The 24927-nt window shown below is 43.9% G+C and overlaps 1 protein-coding gene across 3 annotated transcripts in view; it reads left to right on the plus strand.

The window, feature by feature from the left end:
* LOC129832334 (RNA-binding protein Nova-1-like) overlaps positions 1-23463 on the plus strand; it is a 55468-nt gene extending 32005 nt beyond the window's left edge. For all 3 annotated transcript variants that reach the window (XM_055896331.1, XM_055896329.1, XM_055896330.1), the window contains 2 exons: positions 4598-4764; positions 21796-23463. In XM_055896331.1, coding sequence (XP_055752306.1) covers positions 4598-4764; positions 21796-22824 — 1196 coding nt within the window. In that variant the 3' untranslated portion in view covers positions 22825-23463. The remainder of the gene's footprint in view (positions 1-4597; positions 4765-21795) is intronic.
* The last annotated feature ends 1464 nt before the right edge of the window (positions 23464-24927 follow it).

Here is a 24927-nt window from a genome sequence, read left to right on the forward strand (position 1 = left end):
GCTGTGAATCATGTTTGCTGATTTGCTGTTACAGGTACGTTATTCCTCTAGTAAGCTGCAGGCCCGTTGTCCACACCAACACTCAGTTTTCATATGGTTTCCTAAATGACCCAAATGCGTTCCTTGGCTGTACTCCGGCCCAACCTTGCCCTCAGACTCAGTGCATCTCTCTCTCTCACACACACACACACACACACACACACACACACACACACACACACACACACACACACACACACACACACACACACACCCTGGAACATGACTGACATGAGCACATTTAAAAGACATTTTTTTTGACAGAAACCATTTGCCAAGTTTCCTTGACCCCCACCGCCTCCTCCCTTACTGTTCATGATTGCATAAGCACATGCAACATTCACATCCAGTGCAGTCGCCTCACATGCAACCTCTCCTTTTTAAATAATAACACATTACGTCACCCAACAGGCAACAGCTGCCCTGCAATATTTTCGGGGCAACCTACCGGTTGCCTGGGTGACTATGAGGAATAATCATGGGTCTGGACTGAACCAAACCCCTTTCTCTATAACAAAACACACATAAACACACTGCATAGGGTCCCTGGAGTCCCCTGTCCCTGGTGAGTAGGGCTCTGGCTCCCAGCCTATAGACAATGAGCCCCCGACTCTCAGGGGCCCCATCTGTTTCAAAAGTGCAATCAAGTGAGCCGCGATGGGCGGACAGGAAAATACGAGTCACGGAGGAAGGCTGAAGCCTGTTTTTATATTCTCCCCCCTCTCTCAGTCGTCCTCGTTGACTCTCTCTCACACAATCTCTTTCTTTCTCTGTCTCTCTCACTCTGATGGTCATAAAGCCAGGAAACATCTGTAACCCCTTCCACGGGTTAGAGTTCATGTTCCAAAACCTAGTCAGAACAGACAGGCAGGCAGGCAGAATCTTCTGCTACACTGTCCCCCTGTCTGCTGAGACAGATAGCTCTGCGTCCTTTGTCCCTGGAGCTGGGCCGGGTCGTTAAGCCATTAAAACCAATTTAATTGGTTATTGAGGCGGCCATGGTCATTTCTATGGGTTCAGTGCCCTGTCAATCAATAAATCAATCAATCTCTCTCTGCTAGGCTGGTATTAGCTTGTGGTCAGCACTTTCTAAATGACAGTGAGTTCTTCCCTTGGAGACGAGGGTTTTTGATCTATTCAACTGTTGTGGTGTGACTCAGAGTTATCCTGTAATCTGTAAATAGTTTAACACCATAATGTGACCATAAGGATACTTGAGAGTATGCATTCTGTTTACCTATGAGAACAACACACTTTGGGTGTCTGAGATATCTTTTTTTTATTGGCATTCGTTTTTGTTCTTAGGCTGCATTTACACAGGCAGGGGAATTCTGATCTTTTGCTAATTATTGGCAAAGGAGCTGATCTGATTAGTGGAAAATATCAGATTTGGGCTACCTGTGTAAACACAGCCTATGTGACATGGCTGAGTGATTCTACCTCATCACATTTCCTATTTGGTGATTTTTAACCCATTGAAACAACATGGATGAAAGTCTCACCTATAATAGGCAGATAATCCAGCTATTAGATCAAAGGTACACAGTTTACCGGGTTTAGCCAGGGACTAAGGAGCTCCCTTTAATGAGCTTACATTAAACCTACCCATATCTCACTGTTTAAGATTGGTATTTATCAGGCTTTTCCTCTCTAAGGTTATCCCAGTGTGAATCCAACCATAATAGAATCCTGGATTGTTTTCAAGAAGTCTCAGAATTGGAATAAGGGATTAAACTGGGATGATTTCAGTGAAAGCGGTAGAATTAAATACATCTTCAAGTATTTCCTGGTTATCCAGAGATGTCATCTGTCATTGGACGTCCACCAGAACTAGCTGGGAGAAGTGTGTATGTATGAGCTGTGGAGGAGGACATGGCGGCGGAGGGTTGCCCCCTCTGCTGCTACTGCATGTAAGGCTTGTCATGCTCTCAGGAGCAGGGGAACAGGGGAGCAGGGGAGGCCAGGGCACACATCATCTCTCAGCAGCTCCCCTCTGCTCCCCTCTCTGCCCATTCGTGCAGGGAATGAATGAGTCACACAATTAATGATTCCATAAAAACAACTGCTCTTGAAATGGCCCATCGCTCTCAGCATGGCAGTTGTTGCTGAGCTGAATTCTCCCAGCCAGGCCATCCATCTACTACACGAAGGGCTTCTCAATAACTTGTGTCAGGCCAAAGGCTCCAAAACGTGGTTCATCGGGCCACATTTGAAGAAGATATTAGTTCATAAGAAAATACAACTTACTTTTAAGCGGTCTTTTGTGCTTTTGATTGGGATGAAACAAGGGGTTTCCCTACCATAGTAACTGTGACTATAGCAGTAACCAGGTAGAGGTTAGTCAGAGCAACATGAGTAGTGGTGATGGGACTGCCAACTGAGCATGCTCTGTGAGCACTGTGGGAAATGTCAACATAGCAGGGAAAGGCTTTGTCAAACAGTGACACTTCTCGGGCAGGGTTACCCCATGTACCCCCCCCCCACACACACACACACACAAGGCTGTAATTGCTGCCAAAGGTGCTTCAACAACACACACACACACACTTTTCCCCTTTAGCTACATTACAGTAGTCATCACTTCCCTAGGCCTTCATGTAACTAGTAATGCTCAACTGTGCTGCGGAATATTAAACCTCAGACAGACAGTCTATCTATAGAAATGACCTATACAATTGAAAATACAGAAAAAGTGTTGCAAAAACGGGTACAATTTGATAGGATGTCCTTTGCTGCTGCGTAACCAGTCTGCCCTCCCCACCCCCCTTACCCACATCCCCATGCAAAGACAATGGCCATCTCTGCCCTAATAATACACTGGCTGATTGGTCGGGCCCAGATTACCCCTGGGATACCAGTTGTCAGAAACTCACAGAGGCTCTTTACCCCAACCCATAGTCTGAAATTCCTAAATGTCCCTCTATTAATAGCTCGCCACAACTGGCAGTGCGCCGGGCCAAACTCAACCCCATTGGCCCGAGAAAACAATGGAGGGAAAGCGTGAAGCAGGAAGCTGCGACTGGTCGGAGGCGATAAGGACAGATTTCAGTCCGGCCCTAACAGAAGAGGGAGGGAGGGAGAAAAAGAGGGAGGGAGAAAAAGAGGGAGGAAGGGAGGGAGACGGCTCGGTTTGGGACTGGCCTAGTTTCTGCCACGTTTTAAAAGGGCTTTTAGGCGGGTTGTTTTCCTTTCATGGTCTAAACACACATGTTCTGAGAGAACGGTGATGATACATTTACACAGAGAGAAGTTGTGTTTGTCTTGGATGGGTGGCGCCAATGCACCTGATAACGGCAGTAGAGGAAGATAATTAACCAAGGTCTGTAGCCAGACTGATAGAATCTGGACCTAAAAATGAAGTGCTTACTGTATAGTGCTGGTAATGCAGAGGTCGACATTGTAAATGAACCCTTTTATTGTCCAATTCCCCTCCCGAGGGAGACTCCAATGTCAGACCAGTCAATGACTCGTGTTACTATCGAATTAGTTCCAATATGGAGTCTTTCAGCAGACTCCCTGTCCAACACTAGTCATTATGTACTGTAGCCCACGCTCCGAATAACACGACACTCCAGAGCCGTGTGGCTGTTTTTTCAGCTGCGTTCACAACTTCATCCTGTCATTGCATCACAGTACAGTGTAACACTGAACAGATGTGGCCATGTGGACGTTTTAAACATTTGTATCACTGCTAATCATGGTTCTAGACATGCAATAGTGAAGCCAAATGGTTGATGATGAATGTAGCAGACAGATTCCTAGTATAAATATATATATATATATATATATATATATATATATATATATATATATATATATATATATATACTGTATATATACTGTATATATACTGTATATAGCAGATATAGCAGATACAGCAGATTAAGGATCTAAGTCAAGCTATATGCACTGGTCCTATATATATATTGTTGGCAAAACAGTTCAAAACAGATCTGGGACCAGGCTGTATTCATCCTGCTGACTCTGTATGACTTTACTGATGGAATTTGACCAGGCTACTAATATTACTTTCACAGATGGGAGATGTGAAGCCAGGAAACTGAAAACAATCTGTCCAATAGTGAAAATAGTTACGTTTAATGTTCATAGAAAAAAACTACATTGAGTCGTTGCATAGATACTGTCCGCTAAGGGGGACCAATTAGAAGAGACTGTAGTTAGAAATTACAGGGTTGTATTTTATGAGATGGCAAATATTATAAACCAATTCCTATGTTGGCCGCCATCTTGGGAAAGACCAGAAGTGAAACTTTTGACATCTGGGAAAAGAGGGAGTCACTGGACATTAAAGAAATACACATACTGATTGCATTGTGTTTTTTTAATGTTTGATTAGGCCAACACATACCCATAAAATGACATTCTCTCGAGATGCTTGATTGGTAATGAGAGTACATTACCATGAATTAAAGTTGCATATGTTCTGTATGTATTTGTCAACAACCAGTGCTCCTTATAGGAACCAAAAGCCTTAAGTTAGTAAGTCATGTTCTGTATGTATGAATGAGACATTGAAGTGTTTCCGTCTGTTCTCCAGGCACGACAGAGCGGGTGTGTCTGATCCAGGGGACAGTGGAGGCTCTGAATGGAGTCCATAACTTCATCGCTGAGAAGGTGCGGGAGATGCCACAGAGCAGCCAGAAATCCGAACCGGTCAGCGTAATGCAGCCACAGACCACCGTCAACCCTGACCGCATCAAACAGGTGAAGCCCATTACCATGATCCCAACCCCTGCTTCTTTTCTCTCAAGACCCTCTAGTGTTGAGACCGAGACTACATTCTCTCCCTGGACTCAATGAGAGTTCAACCTGAGAGTGTGTAGTGAATGTAGAAGGGATTTTTCCATGTGTTTTTTTGTACCTATTTTATCCCACCTGAGGCAATGAAAGTGTCTGTGTGCACGTGAGTGTGTGGTTGTAGGTGTGTGTTGGGTCGGTAGGTATGAATATGACTGAGCAAAAACTGACAATCCTGGACTGAACCCTTATGGAGGAGAATCATTGCGGTAGTTGAGCCAAAATGTTGACCCCTGAGCTAGTCAAACCAAAATGGATGATTATAATCCCAGTCATTAGTTTGTATATAGCCTCACCCCATTGTCTATGTGTTGGCAGCTACCATCTCACAACAAGGGGTGGAAGTCATTATTATTTGTCTTTTTCGAAGAAGGCCCAATCTAATAAATGTTTTCAGTGTGAGTTTGTGGCCAAGCTCTGATTTTGTGATCTGCACGAGGCTCGAGGGAGTGTTCCCAGCTTCCATGTAAACAGACAGAAAGAGACATCCTCCGGCTGTGATATAATCCACCCAGACAGGATATGGCGTCTGCGGTGTGGGGTTTCTTGCTCTTCCAGATAGGCCCCCTTAAACCCACACATGTGACATTAACAATGGATGGCTAGCCTCACTACCCTCAACCTATCACCAGCTATCACACAGACCAGGCTCTGGAAGGAAGCTCCCCCAGCACCGCAAAGGAAGTGTGGCTCATAAGTGTCGTCCAGCTAAAACACATAGATGAGGTGTTAGAAGTGAAAAAGGCCATCCTCCAAAATCTACATTGTCCCACATCAGGGCTGAGACTTTCAGGTCATTTGTGCTGCGGTATTCTAGCCAGATGATTTGCTCCTTCCATCACCCTCTCTCCACCTTCCACTTCCTTTAAAATCAACCATGGCAGCACTATCGAATGAAAATGACAAGACGAATTGTCACTGTATTCTGTCATGTATAACTCTATTGTTTGGCCTTTCAGAGTCCACCAGTCCATACCAACACAGACCAGGCTCAGTTAGCCAAGCCATTGATTCCCCCTCCCAATCTCTTTAAGTGATTATCACTTATGGTCACTTGATGATTACACTCCATTGATTGTTTGGGGAGGACCTGCATTGTTTTCATCTGCAACATTGACCCCAACATTCTATTTATCGTCCCGTTAATTCAATTACCTCTTAGGACAAAGAGCACATGTTGGGTATTCATAATTCAGAACTTGAGTTATTTTCTGGTATCTGTGCTGTGGTAATCCCTCACGGCATTGTCCCTTTTGTATTTACTGAGCTGACTCAGTGATGGCAGGCCATAACCTAAATTCGTGGAACACAACACGAGGGCCTGCCGATGGCGGCTCCTGCTCCTTCTCCTGCCGCGAGGCCATGTTTATAATTATAGGAGTTATCAGACAAGTTACACAGCTCTGCTAGGCAAAGAATACTCCACTGGGAAAAAGTTACTGCAGGGTGAACACTTTACGGTTCTGATATAGTCAGGAATTTATGCATAATATACACTTACACACACATTATACAGGCACGCACATGCACTCACACACGTATCCTAGGAACACACACATACAGTATACAGTTGAAGTCGGAAGTTTACATACACTTATGTTGGAGTCATTAAAACTCGTTTTGCAACCACTCCACAAATTTCTTCTTAACAAACTATAGTTTTGGCAAGTCAGTTAGGACATCTACTTTGTGCATGACACAAGTAGTCTTTCCAAAAATTGTTTACAGACAGATCATTTCACTTATAATTCACTATATCACAATTCCAGTGGGTCAGAAGTTTACATACACTAAGTTGACTGTGCCTTTAAACAGCTTGGAAAATTCCAGAAAATGATGTCATGGCTTTAGAAGCTTCTGATAGGCTAATTGACATCATTTGAGTCAATTGGAGGTGTACATGTGGATGTATTTCAAGGCCTACCTTCAAACTCAGTGCCTTTTTGCTTGACATCATGGGAAAATAAAAAGAAATCAGCCAAGACCTCAGAAAAAAAATGTCTGGTTCAAGTCTGGTTCATCCTTGGGAGCAATTTCCAAATGCCTGAAAGTACCACGTTCATCTGTATAAACAATAGTACACAAGTATAAACACCATGGGACCACGCAGCTGTCATACCGCTCAGGAAGGAGACACGTTCTGTCTCCTAGAGATGAATGTACTTTGGTGCGAAAAGTGCAAATCAATCCCAGAACAACAGTAAAGGACCTTGTGAAGATTCTGGGGGAAACAGGTACAAAAGTATCTATATCCACAGTAAAACAAGTCCTATATCGACATAACCTGAAAGGCCGCTCAGCAAGGAAGAAGCCACTGCTCCAAAACCGCCTTAAAACAGCCAGACTACAGTTTGCAACTGCACATGGGGACAAAGATCGTACTTTTTGGAGAAATGTCCTCTGGTCTCTCTGGAGGAATGGGCCAAAATTCACCCAATTTATTGTGGGAAGCTTGTGGAAGGCTACCTGAAACATTTGACCCAAGTTAAACAATTCAAAAGGCAATGCTGCCAAATACTAATTGAATGTATGTAAACTTCTGACCCACTGGGAATGTGATGAAAGAACAAAAAGCTGAAATAAATAATTCTCTCTACTATTATTCTGATATTTCACATTCTTAAAATAAAGTGGTGATCCTAACTGACCTAAAATAGGGAATATTTAGTAGGAATAAATGTCAGGAATTGTGAAAAACTGAGTTTAAATGTATTTGGCTAAGGTGTATGTGAAACTTCCGACTTCAACTGTATATCGAAACTAATGCACTCTTATACACAAACCAGTACTTAAAGGAAATATTCACTCATTTTTGAATGGTATGTAGTTTTTGTGCATCTCGATGCAAAACGTGACATACCGGCTGTATTTCTGCCTGCTTGAATGGCAATAAGCTCAGATGCACATGAAATGACCCCGGGAATTGATAGAACATTCAAAATGGGTGATTCTTTCCTTTAAGCTTTTGAGCGAACGATGGATTGATGGCAGAGCTGGAAAAAGGAACAGCTCCTACGGCATCAGATAAAGGGCAGTTATTTTAGACAGAAATAATCCCTGTGCCTCTCTCTTACTATTAATAATAATGAGTTTGAGAGTGTTGTATGGCATTATTCTGTGTTTGAGATACACAGAGGCAGACAGTGTAGCCTGTTGGTTGCTGGGCTATTAGTAATGTAAGCTATTCTCCAAACTCCAATGGTCCATACACTACTCTCCGTAGACTCTGCAGAGCATGGTCGACATTGCTCAGACAACGGTTGTAACCAAAACAACAAGTGAGAAGGGAGGTCTTCTGATGAATGGACATCCATACTCCGTACTCAACTCAAAGGCACAACGCATGCGCTTTCAGGGCCTATTTTGGTTGTGTGTGCACGTGGTTATTTTTTTAACCTGGTTGTTGTCACGAGCACGGCTGTCGTGGCATGTGTCTCATTATTGGTTGCCCCAGGGAGCAGAGTGAGTGAGAGATGTAAGATAAGATGTGAAGTCATGTTAAGCAACAGCTGCCAGCCTGGCTCTCTGTAAGCTACAGCCGCTAATCTCCACTAGCCAAATGGAGACGGGACAAGCAGGAGCACAGGCAGCAAACACCTAACTCAATCAAATCCAAAGCTTTCACTCAGGACAGACAGACAGACAGGCACAAAAAACATCCACACCCACTGACACTGAATCTCACTTAACATGGAGCAATGTTCAGTACTCGAACTGATACCTAGGCTAATACATGACTAATTTAGCTGAAATGCTAAATAGCATTGTTGTGCTAGCTAACTTTGATCTGATCTGGCATTTCAAGGCAACAACTGCCCACTATGGTGAGACTGTGACATCTACAATAACAGAATGACAGTGATTTGTGTCAACTTTGAGCTGCGCCCCACTGCCTTTGGTCTCAAATGTTTTCAGAATCCTCCCTCCCAAATTTCCTCTGGCCAACCGCAGTTTCCTGTGACCTTTCACCCCATGCAGGAACACCTGCTTCCTACTTCCTGTTATTGCCCTGGCCACACAGGAAGTAGCCCAAAGATGTATAGGATTTCGGGAGTCAGGTTAACTTCGAGTTAGATGTGAGTGAGTAGAAAAGTGGAAATGTGGAATATGGAATTTCTCTCAAATGTGTGTTGTTCCGCCCTACGACACCAAAATGCATTGCAGTTGTGGCTAGCTCACCATGTGTAATTGCCTGTAGAGGGCTATTTGTTGTGGTACAGAAATGGTTTCATAGTTGAGTGAATCTGCACAGTATAAACAATCACTTCGCATACAACATGAACCCTCCCTCGCCGCATGACCCAAACAATTCCTGAATAATGTAAAATATTCTCTGGTTTCTGTGATGATCACACCTTCTTGGACACACCTACTCATTCAAGGGTTTACCTTTATTTTTATTATTTTCTACATTGTAGAATAATAGTGAAGACATCAAAACTGTGAAATAACACATATGGAATCATGTAGTAACCAAAAAGTGTTAAACAAATCAAAACATATTTTATATTTAATATTCTTCAGAGCAGCCACCCTTTACCTTGATGACAGCTTTGCAAACTCTTGGCATTCTCTCAACCAGCTTCATGAGGAATGCTTTTCCAAAAATCTTGAAGGAGTTCCCACATATGCTGAGCACCTGTTGGCTGCTTTTTCTTTACTCTGCAGTTGATGTTAAGATGTGTTTGTTACTTGAACTCTGTGAAGCATTTATTTGGGCTGCAGTCTGAGGTGCAGTTAACTCTAATGAACTTGTCCTCTGCAGCAGAGGTAACGCTAGGTCTTCCTTTCCTCTGGCAATCCTCATGAGAGCCAGTTTCATCATTGTGCTTGATGGTTTTTGCAACTGCACTTGAAGACACTTTATAAGTTCTTGACATTTTCCACATTGACTGACCTTCATGTCAGTATTGATGGACTGTCGTTTCTCATTGCTTATTTGAGCTGTTCTTGCCATAATATGGACTTGGTATTTTACCAAATAGGGCTATCTTCTGTATACCACCCCTACCTTGTCCCAACTCAACTGATTGGCTCACCTGTTAATTGAAATGCATTTCTGGTGAATACCTCATGAAGCTGGTTGAGAGAATGCCAATAGTGTGCAAAGCTGTCATCAAGGCAAAAGGTGGCTACTTTGAAGAATCTCAAATATAAAATATATTTCAATTTGTTTAACACTTTTTGGTTACTACATGATTCCATGTGTGTTATTTCATAGTTTTGATGTCTTCACTATTATTCTATAATGTAGAAAATATTAAAAATAAACAAAAACCCTAGAAGGAGTAACTTTTGACTGGTACTGTAACTGAGGTTGGGTGGTTAATTACAAGGAATTGTGTTTTAGGGATTTCGTTTTTTAGGTATTGAAAGTTAGATCTTACTCTTATGGGTCAGAAACAGTAATGTTTATATTCTTAACGGTTCAGAAAATTAACATGTAAGCGACCATGAAGATGCCACACAGTAAACTATCTTTCTTTGGTCTAATCTCTTAAAAGCTTTAGTAAGCCATAAACCTCAACCCTTAAAATGCTCCCTCGCTCTGTGGTGACGCAGAGGTTCTCTTTCATTGTAATGACATACTGTAAGTGATTGCTTTAAGTGGCTGCGCCATTTCAGCCCACCCTTCCCTCCGCAACACCACCAAGCCCAGTCTATTTAATTAACCAGCATCCTGTATCTAATAACTGTTCTCATTGGAACAGCACACAGCGCCGGCTAATCCATACAGCCGGGCCTAGCGCAAGCAGATTGGGCCGTTCATCTCCTAAATTAAAAGCTACATCAGGGAAATCGCTGTAACGTATAAAAAAAATAAAAATAAAACAGAGCGATGCAACCTCTTCAACAACACCCCCCCCTGCCTCTCCAGCCTTGTCTCAGGAGGACCGATGGCCAGCAGAAAATATTTTATGCCATTTTTAACCTTCAGATTCATCAGCCGGCTCAGGAAAAGGTCACTTCCTCCGCCAAGTATCGATCCCATTCGTAGGAAAGCCGGTGGAGAGAGGCACTACAATATATTTGTTGTTTGACAAGGATGTGCACCCGTTAATGTTGGGTTAAATCTCTTAGGAAGGAAGGACGCATTTGCCACTGTGTGTATGGATGTGTGTGTGAGCGTGCTTCCATGCGTGTGTAGTTGGGAGGGAGAGGTCCTTTGAAGGAGAGTGTTTTATGTTTATGAATTACAAGTTTATCCATCTGCTGCTTTACAGTATGTGTGGAGAGGAATATTGGATCAGGCTTTTGTGGAAGCAAAACTAACATCTGGTGTTAAGTTAGTATTTGTATGTGTGTATGTGATATGTCTAGCATTTTAAATGTATAGCCTAAACATATACTTAAAAACTGGAAATTAACCAATCCTCAATCGTTAACACAATGGAAAGGTCAAATGCTTTATTTATTATCTAAATGTTGAAAGTACGTGGGCGTGGAGAGAAACAAAATGGTGCAGTTTGAGGCCATGTGGCAGAGAGTGATGCGGGTGCTGGGGATGGGGGTGTGAGCAGGTGGGTCTGGGCAGGTGTGATGTCATTGATGTTTGTATGTGTATATTTTCTATTGTAATTTTTTTAAATTAATAAATGTGTAGCCACAATTTAATGTACTATATCTGTCTGCAAGGCTTGGACTGGGAATGGGACCAAGATGGAGGATGGAGGTCAGCAGTTGCCATGGATACTAGAACAATTCATTACTAATCCCCTTTTATTAAATATGCGTGAGAAAAGAGCAACTTTCCTTCCCAGTGGCACACCAGGGTTCTGAGTTATTGTAATCCACTGTGAGAAGAGATGTCTGTACTAACAATCCAATAAGATTGTGGTCGCCCAACATTTCTGAGCGTGTCATCCATCGCCTCCTCTGGTTGGCTAGTGTTTGACATGGGCTTCCCAGCCCAGCCTCAAAACACACTGCCATTCCCTAGTGACTTAAAATTCTCTATCAGCTGTGCCACAGCTCAGGATTCTTCTGTTAATGAAAGCCTTGAGGGGGCTAAGTGGACAGTGGTGTTGTATTACTTAAGGCTGAATGGTACTTCCAAGGCTAAAAGCCTGAACACAGCATCAGCCCTGTTTCCGTTGGAGCTGGAAGGAGAAGGTCTTCCTCTCAGTCCTCTCTCTCTCTCTCTCTTCACCGCTCCATGTTGTCACAGCGTGTTAGGGTCTGTGAGTGAACATGTCCTGGTGGAGCAGCCCATCGGCCCGGCTTAGCAGCACACTGAGGCTCCTCGGTTGGACGGACGTGGCCCCACCTCAGCCCCACAAGGACAGGCTATTTTTGGCCTCATCAGCACTTGTTAGATGGCAGGCCTCATGAGGTCACTTAATGCATGATCGAGGGCCCAGGTTTGGGGTTAGCCAGCCACGAATCTGAGCAAAGTTGGTGTGCAACACACGTGCATATGTTCATGTACTGTACATTATAGTATATGTGAATATACTGACCCAAATAATGTAATTAAGATCCTATTTCAGATCCCAATCCATATCAAATTCACTGCTTTCTTAATACAGTTAAAGTGGAACTTTTAGCAACATGAAATCTTATTCAAATCTGTTCATATACACCCCATGAAGAATATATATATTTTTGACATTTTCTGACACGCAAGCACTTAGATATGGTCATTTCAGCAGTTTCATAAATTCATAGAATGTCTGGGAATGACGTCTAGTATGGCATTTGTGGAATTTCTATAGCAATATAGAGTGGGAGAGCGGTCGTGCGTTTGGACAATTAATAGACACTGCAGTAAATATAACCCCCCCAAAAAACCTCTGTCTCGTTCAGGACCGAAGTCTACGCAGACCAGTGCGCCACAGCCAATCATAGCTACAGTATGCCTATATGCAAATAAGCCATTTGCCACACTGCCTGCCCTTTTGAACTGAATTATGTGTTTACAGGCAGTAGCAACAGCGCGACATTAGATCCCATTAACACATTCACCAAAATACACAAAATAAACCTAAATGGATATCTGCAAATATGTTAATAGCAAGGTAGTCCTCTTACATTTGGGATCTTCAAAGTCCTATTTATCAAATAACCATGAAAAGGTAGGCTATCTATCCCTCAGTCTCTTATGCACATCAACAACAACATGATCAACAACTAATGCTAGCCAGAGCGAGATGAGCAAACAATCTAACAAGGGAACATTAGATAAACCTTCAGACTTTATCAGCTAGTTAGCTGTCAAAATTGCACTGATAAATGATGGTGAACAGTAGCCTTCTCGTCCTTCTGCAGCTTGGCTGCCAATGCATGCTTATCCTAACCCACGTTTGGACAACTGAATGGGAACTTGCCTGCCTGCCCGTCTATTTGATCAATGCCAAATCTACTTCTTCTTTGATGGGGTTTTAACTGCGGTTGGCATCCAATGTTAATGGTGCACTCCCGCCATCGGCTGGACGGGGTTTTGAACAAGAAACAAAAAAAGAACATTTTGGGAAATGGGGAAAACAACGTCATACAAAATCAAACACGTCAACTAAGAAAACCCATCACACTTCTTCAATCACAGTCCACTCCAAAATACATCCCGACATATCCACTCCAAAATATATCCCTACACAGGCTCAGGGACCTGTGATGGGGCTAGATTCACTGACAGGATTTCTTGCATGTCCACAGCTGTGAAATCATGAAGACCCAAAAAACGTTCCGCGGCATTCACAGTGATTCCAATTTTCTTAGACTTCTTCTCTTCTCAGTTTATGACCATTGCAATAAATAATACAAAGTCCACCTTTATAACATGTAGCATTTCACTTTCCCTCGGTTGATGAGAACCCTTCACTGGTCGTGGTGGCTCTACTACCATTGCTTCTTCCCCGCCACTCATTCCTTCCAATTTTCTCACTGCCTCCAGATAGGAGGCACGCTGGACACTCCTTACTCTTGCCACCTCATTCTCCTTCACCCTAACAGGGCACTCCAAGAATTCAGGTGCATGTTCACCTCCACAGTTGCAGCATTTCCTTTCATCTGGCATACGATATTCTTCCCTTCTGCACACAATTGACACATGACCAAATATTTTACATTCATGACACTGAAGAGGCTTGTGCACAAAAGCTCTTACAAGGTATTGCATGAATCGTAACTTTATATGAGAAGGGAGAAACTCTTCATCAAAGAAGCATGGAGGAAGTAAAAAAAAATCTCCGTCCACCATACAGGTCAGTCGATGTGCATCAACCACTCCATCCATGTCTTCAGTTATATCCTCTGCCTTTATTTCTTGCGCCACCCCAGAAATAACCCCCTTGATAGGCTCCCTGCTACGACATTCCACTCCGATATCTTTTTGAGTCTTAAAACATGCTTCTTCTGCACCGCAGACACAAAACAAACTAAATAAGACCACTTCTTGTGACTCTCACCGACTCCACACTTTCCTCCAACATATTACAGATTTTCCTGGAGACAAAGGGATTTCCCAAGTAGCATTGATCCAAAACCCTGACTCCGACCAAAAACGAGTCTAGTGGTTTCCTATTTTCCAACATAGTGTAACGAAACTCTAGTTCTTCCTCCTCCTCGGACGAGGAGAGGAGAAAGGGATTGGAAGACCAATTTGCAGCGAGGTATGATGACATAATGACATTTATTTACAAGACGAAACTAAACACACGAAGAACACTTGATAATTACAAAACAACAAACGAACGTAGACTGACCTAAAACATGTGAACTTACATAATACGAAGAACGCACGAACAGGTACACGACTACAAACAAACGATACAGTCCCGTGTGGTAACATATACGGACACAGGAGACAACCACCCACCACAAACAATGTGAAACAACCTCCCTATGTATGTCTCTCAATCAGAGGAAAACGAAAACACCTGCCTCTGATTGAGAGCCATACAAGGTCAATTAACCCTGACACTTAACAAGGAACAAACACAGAGAATGCCCACCCAGCTCACGTCCTGACCAACAAAACAAAGCTATACAAAAGGAAAACAAGGTCAGGAACGTGACACATAGCTTTACTTGTCTTGTCTCCCTTTTTCTTTGCCGCTGTAACCCACTCATTCTCACTTTCTGTACTATTAGCTTCACTCGACTCACTAGCAGTTTCAAACAAAACCTCAGTTTCCGCCATCTTCCGTCCTACCCAGTTCTCAAACCCGGCAAAACCCTTGATGCCAAATAGATTTGATTGACAACTAAGAGATATGCTAACTGTGGATAACAGTCGTTCAAGTTCAGCATAGCTAGCTAGCTAGCTAGTAAAGCGATTCGCATTTATTTGGTAGCCAACCAAATGACACCTGAATCTTTAGCTGTAGCCACCGACAATAATATGAAGGGGAAAAGTCAGTCACTCACCCACTCCTCCCAGCAGCTAGCTGGCAAACTTTAGGCTCCGTGTTTTTAGCTCGCTAAAATAGCTAGCAAAATAAATAGATACGCTAGCCCAGGGGCGCACTGGCCATATTAAAAAACAACGAATTCGCGGGCCAATGTTTTATTAGAGAAAATATGGCCCTTTATAATGTCCACATGTATATAGAATTTTAACATATTAAAACAAAAGAGATAAATAATATTTGTCCAGCCTTTGCTGCTATGCTTGCAGATCTGCATAATATGCTGCGACCCTAATCAAAAGTATTTTAGGTCGTTGTAACATTTAAACATGTTTCAACATGTAACATGTAAACATGTTTTTTTAAATGCGCTGCATGGATCACCGGTGCAGTTGAATGCAGCATTGGTGTATGGTGCACTCAAAATGCAATGTAGTTGAGTAGCCAGCCTAGACTACTGCTCAAATGTTGCTGTAATAGGCTTACATGTTTCTCCTTTGCATGGTGTTTTGATGCAGGTTTTGTTTTTTGGTTATTCATTGTCAAGCTTTAAAAAACGATGCCAGACTGCAACATTTTAGTAGCCTAGCTAGGACTGTGGCATGTGTCTGCACATCCCTCTGCTGCGCGCTGTAAACAGGACACACGAAACCTGCGTAAATGAAGTTGAATTCACCAATGCGAGCGCACCAGGCTGTAAATACTTCATGACTCAACTTTTGACTCATTTATAATCGCTTGTGTATCATATTTGGCCCGAGGGCCTTGACACATGTGCGCTAGCCTATTAGCCATGTTACGACTGACTTGGGATCATTGCCTTTGCTAGTTTGATTGTATTGACATTCCCAGACTCAGTTATAGTCGTCTGTATTTGTTAAAAATATGGACTAGTTGAAACTAAAACACTGCATCCCGAATGGGTGGAGGCAGCAAACAATGTGTCAGGCCAGCTGTGATTTACAACCTGATAGCAATATTTTTTGGGCTACCAAGAAATGTATTGGTGAATTACAGTGCATTTGGAAAGTATTCAGACCCCTTGACTTTTTCCAAATTTTGTTAGGTTACAGCCTAATTCTAAAATTGATTAAATCGTTTTTTCCCCCTCATCAATCTACACACAATACCCCATAGGTACAAAGCAAAAACAGGTTTTAGGACATTTTTGCTAATTTATTATAAATAAAAAACAGAACTATGACATAACATAAGTATTCAGACCCTTTACTCAGTACTTTGTTGGCAGAAATTACAGTCTCGAATCTACAAGCTTGGCAAACCTGTATTCGGGGAGTTTCTCCCATTCTTCTCTGCAGATCTTCTGAAGGTCTGTCTGGTTGGATGGGGAACATTGCTGCACAGCTATTTTTAGGTCTCTCCAAATATGTTTGATCAGGTTCAAGTCTGGGCTCTAGCTGGGCCACTCAAGGACATTCAGAGACTTGTCCAGGAGCCACTCCTGTGTTGTCTTGACTGTGTGCTTAGGGTTGTTGTCCTGTTCGAAGGTGAACCTTTGCCCTAGTCTTGAGCGCTTTGGAGCAGGTTTTCAACAAGGATCTCTGTACTTTGATCCATTCATATTTGCCTCGATCCTGACTAGTCTCCCAGTCCCTGCCGCTGAAAAACATCCCCACAGCATGATGAGACACCACCATGCTTTACCGTAGGGATGGTGCCAGGTTTCCTCCAGACGTGAAGCTGAGCATTCAAGCCAAATTCTCTGGTTTCATCAGACGAGAGAATCTTGTTTTTCATGGTCTGAGGGTCTTTACGTGCCTTTTGGTGAAATCCACGAGGGCTATCTTTTGCCTTTTACTAAGGAGTGGCTTCCATCTGGCCACTCTACCATAAAGGCCTGATTGGTGGAGTGCTGCAGAGATGGTTGTCCTTCTGGAAGGTTCTCCCATCTCCACAGAGGAACTCCAGAGCTCTTGATTCTTGGTTACCTCTCTGACCAAGGCCCTTCTCCCCCGATTGTTCAGCTTGGCCAGGCGGCCAGCTCTAGGAAGAGTTTTGGTGGTTCCAAACTTCTTCCATTTAAAAATGATGGAGGCCACTGTATTCTTGGGGACCTTCAATGCTGCAGACATTTTTGGGTACCCTTCCACAGATCTATGCCTCGACACAATCCTGTCTCTGAGCTCTACGGACAATTCCTTTGACCTCATGGCTTGGTTTTTGCTCTGACATGCACTGCCAACTGTGGGACCTTATGTAACAGATGTAACTTTACGTCGTCCCCTCACCCCGACACGGGCGCGAACCAGGGACCTTCTGCACATTCAACAACTGGCACCCACGAAGCAGCGTTACCCATCGCTCCACAAAGTCCGCGGCCCTTGCAGAGCAAGGGGAAACCCTACTTAAAGTCTCAGAGCAAGTGACGTAACTGATTGAAATGCTACTAGCGCGTACCCGCTAACTAGCTAGCCATTTCACATCCGTTACACTTATATAGACAGGTGTGTGCCTTTCCAAATAATGTCCAATCAATTGAGTTTACCACAGGTGGCCTCCTTTTCAAGGATGATCAATGGAAACAGGATGCATCTGAGCTCAATTTCGAGTCTCATAGCAAAGGGTCTGAAAACTTATGTAAATAATGTATTTCTGTTTTTTATTCTTAATGTATTTGCAAAATGTTCTAAAAACCTGGTTACGCTTTGTCATTATGGCATATTCTGTGTAGATTGCTGAGGTTTCTATATATTTAATCCATTTTAGAATAACGCTGTAACGTAACAAAATGTGGAAAATGTCAAGGGGTCTGAATACTGTCTGAAGGCACTAAATCATGCATTGAACTGCATCCATCTATTCTCTCAACCTCTTATGAAGTTGGTTTTGTAGCATAAACTGGGAATTTGATCTTTTTGACTAATATTATGATTGTCTGTTTGTTTCATATCTGCAAAGTAGTTTAAACGCTGTCTGTTCCACTTTAAGTCCTCCCCTCAAATACTGTATCTCTCTGTTTAGATATCAGTTCCGCCCTATTGTGTTTGTCTATGTCATCAGAAAGAAAGAAAAGTCACACACTCCCTTCATATCACTAGCATGTCTAAATTCGGCTTTCTTAGTGTGATAGGCAGTGAAATGGAGGGAGAATAAACGGATTAACATTACTGACACAGGGAGGGGTTGAGATGACCACCAGGGATAATCCTTACGGCCACATCAGGCTAGCGGCCCAGAGTTCGTGCCACAGCGCTCGTTCCAGGCACGCATTCTTTTTTAATTTCATCATTTGATTTGGATTGTGCGTGAGCGGTGGGCGGACGAAAGTCCATCACTCGGGACCGTTCTTGTCAATCTTTGGAGCGGAGCGGCTGGTCGGCTGCAGTGTGATGCTTCTGTGTTATTTTTAACCAGGATTTTTTTCCAGCCGCGGCGAGAGAGCCACACACTGAAAGGCAGACGAGGCAGAGAGGAGCGGCTAAGCCCGGGGATCAGGAGACAGGCGATTAACCTAAAGTCTGGTGCTTATAACTTCAAAGTACAAATAGCCCCCTGCTCACGGATCAGGTCCCGTCTAAAGGATGGACAGAGGGAGCAGGGGGAAACAGTTGCTCCGTGTCCCCACACGTACGCAACTGGGGGGCTGGGGAGGGCAGAGGAGGGTGGGGTGTGGTTCTGGCATCCACAGACAATTGGGCTCCTTGCTGAAACAGTACTATGGGGGGTTTAGGTTGAGCCTTAGCCCTTGACATAGAGAAGACATGAGCTGAGCCTTTCAGTATCCCTGAGCATGGCGAGAGAAACCAGGAGAGGGGGTGATGAACAGTGAGGGTGTAGTACTGCTACAGCAATACATTCTGTCAAGCTATGGACGTGATGGAAACCTGGAACCGAAAAAGAAGTGGTTTCTATATCGGGGACGGCAGCAGCCTAGCAAATGACGCTGTTTTATCTCTTTGATGGCTGCAGGCCTTGTTAACTTTTGTGGTTTGTTTGTTTGTTTGTTTTCATGTTTGTTATCTCCGAAAGCTGGTTCAAACATATTTCCATGGCTCAGCACCCTCCATGGCGTTTATGGTCCCCATCAGCGCAGCCCCAGCCTCCTTCCTCACCCCTATTCCCGTCCCACACCCCAACCCACAGTACACAATGAACGACTAGCCACGGCTGATGAAACAGCAGCAGGTCTCTCTCATCTTCGCTTTCTCTCTCGCCTCTCGCCTCTCCCCCTACCCTCTCCCAATCCTCCTTCACAACCCCCCCCCCCTCTCTCTCTTTCACCCTGTCTTTGAAGGAAGAGGTAGGAGGCTTCATTCTCAGTCTGCCTGCATTAAGACACATTCAGCTAAATTAGCTTGGCGTATCCACCGACGTTGCTCTATTCTTACCGCACTCTAAAGAGCCTACATTTTAATCAGCAGTTTGCTCCAACGCACAGGCCAAATGTTCTCCCCTTCATAAAAAAACACACCCCAAAAAACTGATTGTCAGCTATAACTCTTGGGGATGAGGACGATTATTTCAGATTAAAATGGACAAACATGAAATAGCGAGGGAAACTCAACGGCAACCAAGAACAAAAAAAATGAATTCTTTAGAAACAGTGCATGTGGGGTAAAGGACTTATGAGAGAAAGAGAATTACAATTTTGAACATCTATTAAATATTAAAGAGCTGAATGTGGTCCTAGAGACTCATCATTAGCAGTAATGGGTTTTATACATCGCACTATTCAGCTATTTATTCCGTTGCTTCTAATCTTTAGGAGGCAAGTCCCATCTGAATCATTACACATCCAATCCAACAACATGCAAAAGCTGTGTGTGTATATGTGCAATGCAGAAGATGAAAAGGATTCTTAGGAGAATCTTCACCTCTTTCTCCCCCACTCAGTTGTTCTGATCCTCAAACCCATCTCTAATGCGTGCTTGAACGAAAAAGAGGGAAATATTTTTGCCTCAACATTGAACCACACACTTTTGTATGAAAATTAGGGGGAATGTGGTGAAAAATTGGTTGCGAGAAACTGGATGAGAAATTGCACTGAGCCAAGACCAATTTAGATGGCACTTATCCATACGGGGACTAAACCAAAACAATCCCTCAATTCCAATGCATGATTATTCTTCATCACTGTCACAAATAAATATGTGAATAAAATATTTTACTACAAATACTCAAAAATAATATTTTATATTTAATCGTTTGAAGTCAAGTCCTGATCTCTCTCTGTCCCTGCCTTCTGTTAATTTCCCATTTCTATGTAAATTCACTGCAGTGTACCACAGCCAGCAAGGCTACAGAATCAAGGTTTACAGCAGCGCCTCTGTAAAGAAATGTTGATGTCTTTAGAAGGACTGGAGCAAACATTGAGAAAGTGTCAAGATCAAATCCAGCCACCCAGTGCGAGAAACATGGAGGCCATGCTAATTACTAGCCCCATACTTCCCCTGTACACAGACACTCTCTCTCTCTCTCTCTCTCTCTTTGTTCCTTCCTTTCTTTGCCTTGTCCTCCGACCAACACTCACTTGCTTTTCTTCTTTTACCATTCAAGATGGATTTTCAAATATTCAAAGAAGAGTTTTGTAACTGTTTCCACATCGCACGATATAGGTAGGTAACCATTAGCATCCCTGTGAGACTCCTCTCATTCATCATCCTTGCGTAGTAGGTTCATTCGTAACATTGTGTGACTGGCCTTGGTGCAAAACTACCCTTGTTCAAAATACCACTACAGTACATTTAATGCGTCATAAATCGTTTCTGGCACTTATCAAGTACATACTTATTAAGAAAGAAAGAAAATCTGCCTCCTCACTCTCCCTAGCTGGCACCTTTTCTCTAATGTTGAATGACAAAGGACAGTGAAGGCGTGTATATGTTTTAATATGGGTGTTTATGTGAGTGTGTATACTGTGTACACAGTACGTGTATACACATAGTTGTATCGAGAATTATTTAGGGTGTATATGTGTGTGTGTGTGCACGCTTGTGTCAATTTGGGTGGAGGTGGGGGGGATGGGTCTAGTTGCTACGCGTCGCTTCGACTCCTTTTCAGTACCCCTTGAATGCTGGAGCTGTTTCCATGGTAACACTGACCCCTGGGAGTAGATGCTTTTCACCAGGAGCCTCTTTATAATAGATTCACAGCTCGGAAACAAAGGGGAAAAAATACACTCTTTCTCTCTCCCTTTTTTTTTTGTCCAGAAACGACTCTCTCTGTCAATGTTACAATGTTTGTCGAAGGAGTAAAAACAGCTCACTCTTATTTCTCCCCTATGCTACAGCATTGAAAAAAGATCTTGAGTATATAACAATTTTTATACTTCTATTTCCTTTTGCTAGCCCCCTTTATTTCAAGCTCGATTCACTCTCTTTTTCTCTGTCAGTTATTTCTAATATACTCCCTATTCGCACTCTTTGTTTGTTATCTTACCTCCTTCTCTATTGTTCTGGGTTATTTCAAGTTATTATCTTGGTTACCTCTTTTCTTCCGTTCCCTCGCCCAGTCCCTTCCTCTATTCAATTGATATCACACTTCTGTCATGTAGAGATACAATGTTAAGGCAGTGTGAAATCAGTGCAGTAACCATCTCTATGTCCTCTCTCTCTGCTCCTCTCCCCAGGCCAAGCTGATAGTACCAAACAGCACAGCAGGTCTGATCATTGGTAAAGGTGGAGCCACAGTCAAGGCCGTCATGGAGCAGTCAGGCGCCTGGGTGCAGCTCTCCCAAAAACCAGAGGGCATCAACCTGCAGGAGCGAGTGGTCACCATTAGCGGAGAGCCCGAGCAGAACCGTAAAGCCGTGGAGATCATCGTTCAGAAGATCCAGGAGGACCCCCAGAGCAGCAGCTGCCTCAACATCAGCTACTCCAACATCTCTGGCCCTGTGGCCAACTCCAACCCCACCGGCTCTCCCTACGCCAACTCAGCCGAGGTGAACCCCGCTGCTGCTGCTGCCGCCGCTGCCACAGCCTCCAGCCTCCTGGGTCAGGCCACCATGCAGAGTATGGGCGGCTTCCCCACCACCATGGGTCCCAGCTTCTCAGGCAACGACCTCCTGACCATTACCTCGGCCCTCAACACGTTAGCCAGCTACGGCTACAACACCAACTCCCTGGGCCTGGGGCTCAACCCCGCTGCAGCCTCAGGAGTCCTGGCCGCCGTAGCGGCAAGCGCTAACCCCGCCGCGGCTGCCGCTGCAAACCTCCTGGCATCCTACGCCAGCGATGCCTCCACCAGCGCAGGCCACCAGGCCGCCTCCCTGGGAGGCTTCACCCTGGGCTCGCTGGCCGCGGCCACGGGGGCCACTAACGGCTACCTGAGTGCCTCATCCCCGCTGATGGCACAATCCCTGATGGCCACTGAGAAGCAGATGCAGGAGGGGGCCAAGGACGTGGTGGAGATTGCTGTTCCCGAAAACCTGGTAGGAGCCATCTTGGGGAAAGGAGGGAAAACGCTAGTGGAGTACCAGGAGCTGACTGGAGCCCGGATCCAGATCTCCAAAAAGGGAGAGTTCATTCCCGGCACCCGGAACCGTAAAGTTACCATAACCGGCTCTCCGGCGTCAACGCAGGCAGCTCAGTATCTGATCAGCCAACGGATCACGTATGAGCAGGGTGTGCGCGCCACCAACCCACAGAAGGTGGGCTAGAAAAAGGGAATGGAATGGAGGAAAACGAGTGGGGGCTTGGGGAGTAATGCAAAGTGAGAGAGAAATGGAGAGGAGAGCAAGAATGTTGGAAGGAATCGTCCACACGTTTTTTCGTGTTTCAGTATTGTAAAAATGATGTGACGCAAATATTTGCTCGGAGAGAGGAGAAAGTGTAATGCGGAATACAAATGAAAATAAGGTGTAAAATGTAAATACGGTTTTATTACTTAAGTCTTGATCTTTCGGGATTTTTTATTGTTTTGTTTTTTTGTTCTTTTGTTTTTTGTTTGTTTGGCTATTCTCCGGACAGTGGTGAATGCGATTTTAAACTGGCATGCTGCCGCGCTGCAGTTTGGAAAAGGGGGGCGGTGGGGGTACTGGGGGCCAACCCCCATGGAATCAGCCCCTTCCCCACCCCCACCCCCATTCCTGTGTAGCTCACAGATTTTTTTCTTCAGATTTGCCTTCAGTTTCAATTTGCCCCTTACCCTGCCCCCCACTTTTCGCCCTCCCCCTACAAGGGTCTGAGAAGACGGCAAATAAGTGCTTGGTTTGAGATCTAAGGAAATCCCTGTAGTTGACGACATCCCCCTACATTCCCCCATCCCTCGCCCCTCTCACAGCCCCCCCACCCCCCCCACCCACCCCCCCCCTCTGTTTTGGGCAAAGGAGGTTGAGAGATGTGCCCTCCTATCCCTATTGCCTCACGCCTTAGGTTCTGATTTAGCCAGATGCATGCTATGTCACGCTCCATATTTATATATGGGATGCTCGCGTTTCGTATGTAGGACAAAGGCAGAGACGCATGGTGCATCTCATTGGGTCAGAATTCTAGCGTAGCGCAAGAGTACATATAGAGGTTGGGGCATTTTTCTCAACAAGGTTTGCAGTCTGATATTATGATTATTATTATGATTATTATAGATATCATCATCATTATTTATTCATATGATTTCACCCATAAAGTTCGGTATTTTCCTTGTTTTTTAAATCTGTGAATTCAGGTTGACATGAATGTAAAGACTATTTTTGATTTGATTTGTTTAATTTAAGTGGATTTAATAGTATGTCATGTAGTGTAATATACAGTATGTCTTATTTAAGTCCAGTAGAAACTGCACCACCGTAGGGACCACTACAGTGATGACGAAGAGTAAGGGTTAGCGTTGATATCCATTAAAGAGCAGGACAGTAAATATTCACATTAAAACACACACACACACAAACCCTCTGATGCCATTTCAGTGCTAAAAAGGGATTATAACATATCTACATGGCAGATTACGGTGAAATCAAGCAGACTAGTCTCTATCTACATACATAGCTGCACAATGAAAATGCCACTTGTACAACAGGCCCAAGAGCAGCGTTCACATTCTTGCAGGAACAAAGTTCTCTAATAACGTCAACCCCCAAAGTTGTTTCAATGTTGTCTGAGCTCAGATTTCTCTCCTCTCTCCAGCTTAGCCTGTGTCCCTCAACATTGTGAAAAGCCAAAGTGTTGTTGGGACTGTAGGGCCATAGCCGTCTCCACTGAGATATCCAGCGAGCGCTGCTCTTCTGCCTGTGGCACTCTAACAACACTGTCTAGACAGGCCAGCCGAGACACCAGGAACAAGAGCACTTAGAACCTAGAGGTGGTGACCCCGCCAGGATACGTACATACTACTGAAAAATACAAACACTGAAGATGAGAAAGTTGATAGTTGAAACGATTTCACTAGGGTCCAAGCAGATTGCCAGGCCCCGTCTCATTGCAAACAGATCTATTTCAAGGTAGTTCATATTTAGAAGTTGTTTTCCCTAATACTTTCTCTTATCAAGCAGTGTTCTTCTGTCCACGATGAACGGGGGGAATGTAAGGTGCTACGGTCTGTTGGGCGTTAACTACAAGTCTAATGGTTGTGGGTTATTCTGATTTTGGCAAACTGTAGGGACCTCCCACTACACACTCCCTGCAATGGATACTACCCACTAACCTATAAGCTGCTAAAGATGTTTTGGTTTGTTTTATCTTGTTTTGTTTTTTTTGCAATCGGAGTACACTGAAGTCCATCTTAATGCACTGTGAAGTGTGGGGATCTTTTTCTCTGCCCATGAGGT

The sequence above is a fragment of the Salvelinus fontinalis genome, chromosome 33 (genome assembly GCF_029448725.1).
Source record: "Salvelinus fontinalis isolate EN_2023a chromosome 33, ASM2944872v1, whole genome shotgun sequence".
In the NCBI taxonomy this organism is placed as follows: domain Eukaryota; kingdom Metazoa; phylum Chordata; class Actinopteri; order Salmoniformes; family Salmonidae; genus Salvelinus; species Salvelinus fontinalis.